This window comes from Aphidius gifuensis, linkage group LG2 (assembly GCF_014905175.1).
Source record: "Aphidius gifuensis isolate YNYX2018 linkage group LG2, ASM1490517v1, whole genome shotgun sequence".
NCBI lineage: Eukaryota > Metazoa > Arthropoda > Insecta > Hymenoptera > Braconidae > Aphidius > Aphidius gifuensis.
Window position 1 is genome coordinate 13,949,185 of NC_057789.1, and position 10,754 is coordinate 13,959,938.

The 10,754-nt window shown below is 24.3% G+C and overlaps 1 protein-coding gene across 1 annotated transcript; it reads right to left on the reverse strand.

Annotated features, from left to right (window-relative positions):
• Positions 1-3,066: 3,066 nt before the first annotated feature.
• LOC122850411 lies at positions 3,067-4,925 on the reverse strand. Its single transcript, XM_044149562.1, has 5 exons — positions 4,897-4,925; positions 4,432-4,598; positions 3,968-4,258; positions 3,481-3,878; positions 3,067-3,380 (listed from the first exon to the last, which is right to left on the reverse strand). Exons 1-5 carry the CDS (start codon positions 4,923-4,925, stop codon positions 3,081-3,083), a joined length of 1,185 nt encoding a protein of 394 aa, XP_044005497.1. The 3' UTR covers positions 3,067-3,080.
• Between the last annotated feature and the right edge of the window lie 5,829 nt (positions 4,926-10,754).

Sequence of the window (10,754 nt, forward strand, 5' to 3'; positions counted from 1 at the left end):
CAACTTTATTCATGATACTGCAATTTTCGTTTCTCCATTTCTTTACTGCTTCATCAATATATTTTCTCATCAGGTAACCACTGTTTTTAATTCGTTCCCGTAAATAAAGGACGCCACATTCTGTGGGACGAAACTCAATTGGTAATTTTGAAGCATTAATCAGGTGTTTACAAAAATTTCTGTACAAATGATTGGTGCACTCAATTTTTTCAACAGTTATACCGTAATCTTTATAAGGATTAAGATTCACGATTGTGTTGTAAACACTGCTATCTCCATCAGCAATTACTTTTGCATATATCAAATTATATCTTGAATCAACATTATTAATACTCTTTGTAAAACCTTCGGCAATAATATCTGTTTCCATACCTGATGAGGGATATTTTTTATCCCAATTTTGGTAGCAAACGTGTTTTGTTGGAGCTCTTTTTTCTTTTGAAGCTCGATCACAAAAAGAACAAGCTTTGTTCCTGACTCCAACATATAAAACCTTCCCTGTACGTATTCCAATAATCAATGCTACGCCAGAGAGTGCATTGTATTGAGAGTTTGCATAGGATCTTTTACTCCAGGCTCCATCAACAATTACGGTAATAAATGGTGTACCATCTGGAGTGACGTCTCCAGCTGATCTTGCCAATTCAATTTCTGTCAAAATATTTTTTTTTAATTCAGCTGCTGTCATTGTTTCAATTACTTTAGTTATTTTGTCTCGGTGTGATATGTATGTTGACTCTGTCATGCAATGAATATTTAGAGATGCCAACATTTCTCGTAAAGTTGAGTAACCAATGCCTGACGTTAGTGTGCCTGCAACTGCTGCTGTATTTAATTGAAGTCCAACGCTTGGTTGCTCAGAACTTGTCCAAATTTTTTCTGCATGGTTACATTTCGTACATTCAAACGTTATTAAAGTTCGTAACCCTCGATTGACAAACTTTGTCATTCTCAGATTACTTATGACACCTTCACAATCATTAGGTCCATGCACAGAAAATTTGTCACGAATTTCATCAAGAAAATAATTGACATCTGTTATTTTATTAGTGTCAATTTGTATATCTTTCAGGTCTTCAAATTGTTGAAGATTTGTTCCATTGTCTTGTATCAGTTCATGACTAATTTCATCAATACAATCGTCATATTGTAAATCATTATTATCATGCATCGAAAACCAAGTTACATTTGTTGTTTCATCTGATGGACCAGTTTTTTGCTTGTCATTAACTAGTTGATGAAAATTAGAAAGGTCAGTTGCTGCACATAAACTTGACTCAGGAGTATGGAGTTTGTGATTTTTTCTTTGCTGATGAAATTTGTTCTGGCCAATACACTCAGTTGATTCACGTATATCATCAGAAATGTCACCAACATCAACTCGAGGTTTTTTAGCTGGTCGACCCCGAGGATTAAAATATATCACTTTGCGCCGAGGAGTTGGTTGATCAACTTTTTCTTCTTCCTTTGAATCTGCTTTAACTCCAAACTGTTGACCATGCTTTTTTAACGTTTCTAAATGAATTTTTGTTGACATATCATCTTGAACAGGATGATTTTTATCAGTTGTTCTCTTGACACCATTTAGAAATAATTTGTTAATTGGCCTTCCATGATGATTAAGATGAATATACTTGAGCTCTTCTTGTGGATCAATTGTAACAACAGAATTTCCATCAGGACAATTAGAGATAACTTTTTCAATCTTTGACAAAATTTTATTATTGATGGTGTACTGGTTACTACTTTTTTTACAAGTTGATGCAAAAGGTGACACACGAGCAGTGTATTTTGTAATTTTTCCTATAAAAAAAAAAAATAATCAATTTGACACAATAACAAGATAATATGAATGAATAGTTATTCAATGTTTTATAAGCAATTTAAAATAAATTTATAACCGTCATTTCATAGAATAATTTATTTTATGTTACCTTTTCTGATTGGACTTTTAGTACTTGATTTATAATTATCATTATTCTTGACTTGGCATTGGTGATGTGATTGTTGCACTTTGTCTGGTAATTGAGAACTTACTTGAGAGACAACCTAAATTTTAAACAATAATTATTTATTATGATCACATATCAAATTACGTAAGCTGTGACCCAAATACGTTCGTATACATCAAAAAATTAATTACCTGTGAAGAATCAAGCAAACCAAACGATGATGGTATTCTTTTAATATCTTGTATTCTCACGATTTTAATTTTTTTAAGACTGAAATTAATTTGATAGATTACCACTTCAAGTAAATAAAAATGGTTTGATGAACACATAAAAAACTAAAGTTTAACTACATGAAATATTTATAATTACATATATATTTACTTACTTATTCATTTTTATTTTTTTTTCTGATAAATAATTAATGTGTCAAAACTATTTATATATCAAGAACTTTTATGTTGTAAACAATAGGCATTTTTGTCATCTGACATAAATCACCATGTATGTGATCCAATTAAAAAAGATTAACAATGCCACCTATTGGCATCTGGATTATAAAAGAAAAACAATAAAAACCAGCCTTTGTTGTTTTCAAGAAAATTTTTGAAGGAAAAAAATCATTTTGTTGGATGTAATTTTTTTCAATCAGTCATTTCAGTAACTAGATTTATTCAACGCATTTTTAATTATTTATTAATCTATTCGTTTTTCAATGAGATTTATATGTTTAAATAAATTCACATATATAAGATTTTTAATCAATTTTTTGTATCTATTTTTATATATAACAAATGTTGAAATAATCATTTTCAGATGATACGTAAAGAGAAATTAATTTAAATTGTAGTATAAATGAAAATTCATAATAAATTTCATGACAAATGGAATAAACGAATAAAAAAAAATGTGCGAACACTTGACTATGACGTTATACTTTGAAACTACTTTTTTTTCTGACATTATTTCTTTATTATATTATATAATATTATAACTAAAACAAATTTTAATTTATAAGGATCAAGTAGTTTGGTCTGATAAGAAGTAAGAATGGAAAAATTTATTTGTTTCCTTGCAATAGTTACATTTTTTTTTTTGTCTAGGAAAAGGAAAAAAAAATACAATTTATTATCAAAAACCACCAGCAAAAGGATAAAATAATGGATCAGTGAAGTTATAAACAATATTTGATGGTTCCATGTATGGCATCAATCTTGAATCATGGTTGTTTGGCATAACTGAATACGCTGATGATTGAAATTGTGAGAATGGTGGTAGCATGGGAGGAAAGTATGGTCTACGAAGAACAGCTTGTTGTCCTCCTTGCGGTAATGAATATTGTAAAGTTGGATGTCTGCTTAAACTCATTGGAACCGAAGAATGCATTGGTAACTGCATCATCTGAGTCCCATTTTCACCTCTCTCCAACATCTAGAAAAAATCAATGAGGCAAAATAAAAATCAAATAGATATTAAAAATTATAAAAAATGAAATTAAAATTACTGAAATTAATAACTTAAACACACATACTTTTGTTAATTGATAAACCTTGTTTTTAAGAAGTTGTATTTCTTTTTTTTGTTTGTGTATTTGAAGCCAATAAGGTTCACGTTGAACGTAAGAATATTCATGTGTACCATGAATTACTTTATCAACTACTTTATTGCCATCAATTGTATCATTGGTGCATACATATTGTTTTTGTTGCAAGTTAGTTGATTCAGGTATTTGAGATGAAGCAACAAGAGGTACTATGTCATTCCTTGGTGTATTATTTAAAGGCAACGTTGAATCAACAGCAGTATTTGTAACTTTTTTTTTTGTACTTTTTAAAGTTGCATCTAAAGCTTGTCGTTTTTTTTTATTCTGGTCATCAAGTTGAATTTTATGAACAGCTGCTTTTCGAGTAGATATATTTTTTCCTTTAGCTGAAACAAAAAAAAAATAGTTTTTTTTACAAGTTTTTGTATTTGAAGCCAATAAGCTTCACGTTAAACGTAATAATATTCACGTGTACCATGAATTACTTCTTCAACTACTTTTTTGCCATCAATTGTATCATTGGTGCATACATATTGTTTTTGTTGCAAGTTAGTTGATTCAGGTATTTGAGATGAAGCAACAAGAGGTACTATGTCATTCCTTGGTGTATTATTTAAAGGCAACGTTGAATCAACAGCAGTATTTGTAACTTTTTTTTTTGTGCTTTTTAAAGTTGCATCTAAAGCTTGTCGTTTTTTTTTATTCTGGTCATCAAGTTGAATTTTATGGACAGCTGTCTTTTGAGTAGATATATTTTTTCTTTTACCTGAAACAAAAATAATGTTTTTTACAAGTTAGTTTTTTGTTTTTAATGAAACATGATTTTATATACCCAGGTAAATAGAATACTTTAAAGCATGAATGAAAATTTATTATTATCAAGTTGTAAAAAATTCATAGAACAATTAAAAACACGAATTACAGATTTTAACAACTCACCAAGCTGAGTGACAGGACCAATTAATTTAATGTCCTGTTTTTCATTGATCTGCTTGATTGGTCTACCTTGTACATCTACTTCTTGAACTAATAATTTTTTAATACGTGCAGCTGAAAAAAAAATATAAGTAGATGTATAAGTATGAATTAGTAAAAAAAAAAAGCAACTACCCAATAAAAAAAAAATTAAATATAAGCATTGATCTTCCATATATGAATAAATAACTACAAAAAGACAGCATGCATCAAAAAAAAAATAAATTATAGAAGTTTTAGAACGACAAAAAGAACTAATTTTCCATATTGATTATTAAAAAAAAAGTAGGACAATTAGTGGTTTGAAAGATCAACAGACACAAAAGAAATTAAAAAAAAAAAAAAAAACAGGGAGGTGTGTTTTCAGAATGAAAAAAAAAACAATTGTTACAATAGATTAAGAAACATGATAATTAAATAATAAACAACAACTTACAGTGGCGAGTAACAGTCGTCATATCTGTTTCCAATAAACACAACACTAACAAAAAATAATTGTTATAATGAAAACAACAATTAACAGCGTGACTAAGAATCAAGCGTCGACCTGTTTACATGGAGATAAAAGATAAGTGGGTGGGAACATAATGTGAAAATAGACGTTACGTCTTTTTTTTCACATCTGCGCAGTAAGAGAATCAACGTGGGTGACCTAACCTAAAAATAATTAGTACAATGTTATTATTTACAGCAGACAGAATAAAATTAATATTATTGTTTTTAAATAAATAATTAATGTCATTTTCACTGAATGACAGCGTAAAACGACATTCGTATTTATAAAAGTGGAATTATATATTATATTATTATTAAGTCGTCAATATATTTATCATAAAACATTGTTGTAATGTCAAATGCCGATATTTTTCTGGTGCGAAAATTTTGCTTCAAAAATTTGTCTACAATAAATAGGTAAAAAAATTTTATTATGAATTGTTAATATCAATTGAAACTTTTTAAATTAGATTGTGTAAAAATTGTTTTGATCATCACAATCAAGAAAAAAATTTTTTTTTGTTAATGTTGAAACTTATCTATTTTTTTATTTCTTCCAAGTATAATCTGCAAGAAGATAACTTTTATACTTCATTTGATAATCAACAAAATAAAAAAGGTGTTAAAAAAAATTTGTATAAATCAAGAAAATTGTTAAACAATAAGCAATAATATTTTTATTTTTATTTTTGCAGTGGCATGGACATCAGTTAAAAAAAAAAATATTAAAAATTTTCAATTTTTGGCAGTTGAAAGAATTTTAAATTTGATTGTTAAAAAATTTATTTAATAAAATTCATCAACAATAAAGAGGTAAAATAAATCTCTTATAAATTATCATTATTAATTTAAATTTTTTGAAGTAGATTTTGTAGAAATTATTCTATTTTGAACATAACTAAAATAATAATTCATTTAAAAATTTTGTCACTTGAATATTTTGTAAACATGAATGGGTAAAATCTTTTTTATAATTAATTTTCATAATTTATCAAGAATTAAAAAAAAGAAAAGGGTTTAAAAAAAAAATTTTATAAATCAAAAAATTGTTAAATAAGCATTGATATTTCTATTTTTTTTTTTTTACAGTGGCATGGACATCAGTTGAGAAAAAAAAAGTTGTTTTTTAAAATCTAATGTCTGGCAGATGAACAAATTTTAAATATTATTGTTCAAATATTTTTTTAATAATGTTTATCAATAATTAAAAGGTATTATAATTTTATTATATTTATTGGATATATAACAAATTTTTTTAGAATAAATTCTGAAAAAATTGTTATTTTATCAAAATGGAGTTATTATTTTTCTTTAAATTCTGCTATTCATCTAATTTAAAATTCTTAAAGATAAGTTTTTTTTCAAACTTTATACAATAAAGTGAAAAGGGGTGTTAAAAAATATTTGATCAATCAAAAAAATAATTAAACAGTAAGCATATGTTAATTTTTTTTTTTTTTTGCAGTGACATGGACATTGGTAGAATAAAAAAATTAAAAATATTTAATTTTAGCAGTTATACGAAAATTTGAATATGATTAATTAAATAATTTCTTGATAAACTTTATCAGAAATAAAGAAGGTAATATAATTTTATAATAAATTTTTGATACAAAGTAAACGTATGTAGACTATTTTAACAATTATCAATTACTTGATCTAGAAATATTATTAATAATATTATTTTTAAAAATAGAATATAATTGATTGAAATTGTAATTTATTTATTTTTAATTTTAAATCAACGATTACACGTTACGTTTTTTCGCGTTTGCGCAGTAAAAAAAATTAACATTAGTAAACGTGTTGGTAACCTAACCTAAAAATATTCAGTACAATGTTATTATTTACAGTCATCAGAATAAAATTAATATTATTGTTTTTAAATAAATAATTAATGTCATTGTCACTGAATGACAGCGTAAAACGACATTCGTATTTATGAAAGTAGAATTTCGTCGTCAATATATTTATCATAAAATATTGTTGTAATGTCAAATTCCAATATTTTTCTGGTGCGAAAATTTTGCTTCAAAAATTTGTCTACAATAAATAGGTAAAAAAATTTTATTATGAAATGTTAATATCAATTGAAACTTTTTAAATTAGATTGTGTAAAAATTGTTTTGATCATCACAATCAAGAAAAAAATTTTTTTTTGTTAATGTTGAAACTTATCTATTTTTTTATTTCTTCCAAGTATAATCTGCAAGAAGATAACTTTTATACTTCATTTGATAATCAACAAAATAAAAAAGGTGTTAAAAAAAATTTGTTTAAATCAAGAAAATTGTTAAACAATAAGCAATAATATTTTTATTTTTATTTTTGCAGTGGCATGGACATCAGTTAAAAAAAAAAATATTGAAAATTTTCAATTTTTGGCAGTTGAAAGAATTTTAAATTTGATTGTTAAAAAATTTATTTAATAAAATTCATCAACAATAAAGAGGTAAAATAAATCTCTTATAAATTATCATTATTAATTTAAATTTTTTGAAGTAGATTTTGTAGAAATTATTCTATTTTGAACATAACTAAAATAATAATTCATTTAAAAATTTTGTCACTTGAATATTTTGTAAACATGAATGGGTAAAATCTTTTTTATAATTAATTTTCATAATTTATCAAGAATTAAAAAAAAGAAAAGGGTTTAAAAAAAAAATTTTATAAATCAAAAAATTGTTAAACAATAAGCATTGATATTTCTATTTTTTTTTTTTACAGTGGCATAGATATCAGTTGAGAAAAAAAAAGTTGTTTTTTAAATTCTAATGTCTGGCAGATGAACAAATTTTGAATATTATTGTTCAAATATTTTTTTAATAACGTTTATCAATAATTAAAAGGTATTATAATTTTATTATATTTATTGGATATATAACAAATTTTTTTAGAATAAATTCTGAAAAAATTGTTATTTTATCAAAATGGAGTTATTATTTTTCTTTAAATTCTGCTATTTATCTAATTTAAAATTCTTAAAAATAAGTTTTTTTTCAAACTTTATACAATAAAGTGAAAAAGGGTGTTAAAAAATATTTGATCAATCAAAAAAATAATTAAACAGTAAGCATATGTTAATTTTTTTTTTTTTTTTGCAGTGACATGGACATTGGTAGAAAAAAAAAATTAAAAATATTTAATTTTAGCAGTTATACAAAATTTGAATATGATTAATTAAATAATTTCTTGATAAACTTTATCAGAAATAAAGAAGGTAATATAATTTTATAATAAATTTTTGATACAAAGTAAACGTATGTAGACTATTTTAACAATTATCGATTACTTGATCTAGAAATATTATTAATAATATTATTTTAAAAAATAGAATATAATTGATTGAAATTGTAATTTATTTATTTTTAAAAATTTTGTCACTTGAATATTTTATAAACTTGAATGGGTAAAATCTTTTTTATAATTAATTTCCATAATTTATCAAGAATTAAAAAGAAAAAGAGGGTGTTAAAAAAAAATTTGTATAAATCAAGAAAATTGTTAAACAATAAGCAATAATATTTTTATTTTTATTTTTGCAGTGGCATGGATATCAGTTAAAAAAAAAACTATGAAAAAATTTTTAATTTTTAGCAGTTAAAAGAATTTTGAATTTGATTGTTAAAAAATTTATTTAATAAAATTCATCAACAATAAAGAGGTAAAATAAATCTATTATACATTATCATTATTAATTAAAATTTTTTGAAGTAGATTTTGTAGAAATTATTTTATTTTGAACATAACTAAAATAATATTTCATTTAAAAATTTTGTCACTTGAGTATTCTGTAAACTTGAATGGGTATAATCTTTTTTATAATTAATTTTCATAATTTATCAAGAATTAAAAAGAAGAAAAGGGTTTAAAAAAAAAATTTTATAAATCAAAAAAATTTCTAAACAATGAGTAACAATTATTTTATTTTATCTTTGCAGTGGCATCGATATCTGTAAAAGAACAATATAAAAGTTGCCGATATTTAGCAGTTGAACAAATTGTTTTTTGGAAATGAAATTATTTTTAATATTTATAAATTATTATTAATAAAATAAGGTAAGTGAATAATTTTAAACTTGTTAAAAAGTTGTTGATATTATTAATATCAAATTCTCTCTTTTCTAATATTTATTTTGCTTGTATTGTATTATTTTCTTGTCAGCTTATTTATTTTTTACTTACCTATGTTTGCATGGCTATCATTTAAAAAAAACAGAACGAAAAAAAAAAACACCCAGTATTTTTACAGTTATGTCGAAAAATTTCACTTGTTTTTGCATGTAACAATTTTATTATGTAAAACACAAAGCATCTTATTCATGCATGCATAAAATTTTTTACTCACGTATAACTTTATTATTCAAAATTACCTGTAAAAAAATCATTTCATTTTTTATGAAATGTCATTATAATTGATTTCCAATTATTGCATGTTTATGTGTTTGCATGGCTTTATTATTTGATGTAATTTATAATTGTTTGCAGTCATATTTTTTGCCAACAATAACAACAAAATTAAAAAAAAAAAATTATTATTCTTTTATTTTTTGTAATCGCATGCTTTTATTTATTATTTATTAAAGTTTATCGAGAATGATTTTTTAATTATTCAAAAAATATAAAATTATCATTCAACTTTATAGTGTAATTTTTTTTTTTTTGAATAATATACTGAACCGTACGTATGTGTATTCGTGTACTCATTACGTATCAGTACTGTATACGATTTGTACAATAGTGGTACCTCGAGCTTGTGCATGCATTTTTAAAAATACACTACGCCTGCTACGCATTGTTTTAACCTGATTGTACCTATGTTGACTGGTTTAGTTCCAAATTTTTTTTTTTACTATAGATGGCATAAAAAACATTTTCAATCGGTAAAACAGGAAGGGTACGACTGATATCAGAAAATATCCATTGTGGCACCTTAATGATCCTCAAGTGACTGAGAGGACACGATATTCTTTTAAATATTTATCAAAGATTAGAGAAATATTTCTCAAATGGTAATTATTATTTTTCCTTTAATTATAACAAATTAATAACAAATTTTATAATATAAATGTTATATTGATTTCTTTTATTAGTTGAAGATCAAAAACAGCAATAACAGCAGCAGCAATAACAACAACAACAACAACAACAACAACGACGACAGAATCATGATTTATATGACCCATTTGACGATGATACTGATGTTAACATAATTTATGATACTTTTCATCAACAACAACAACGATAACAACAGCAAAACTATGATTTGTATGATCCTTCCGAGTCTGATGTTGAAATCATTTATGATTCATTTCATCATCATCAACAACAATGAAAACAATAACAATTTAGTATTAGAATTAATTAAAATTATTAGTTTTTAATGGTTATTTTCCATTTAATATTATATTTCCGAGTTATGTTAATGAAAAAAACAGGTTGTGTTCAATTGAAAAGAGAAAAATTTGTTCTATTACTATAATCATGTTCTATTAATATAATTATTTATGAAAGAATATCATGCTGTTTTATTTATAATGTATTAGCTAAACTTTTTTCCCAGATATTTTTCGAGATGTTTATACGTCAATAGTTTGATTAAAGTAAATAAAAAAATTCTGAATTTTTTTAGTCGATTGTTTTGTTATTTACCATGGTTACGATGCAAAAATTAAACTAGTTTTTCCAGATATTTTTTGAGATTCATAATTAATAATGAATAAATGAACGAATTAGTTGACTTGAAAGGGAACCGAAAAAGACCGCAAGTTTGAAGTATAATAATGCAA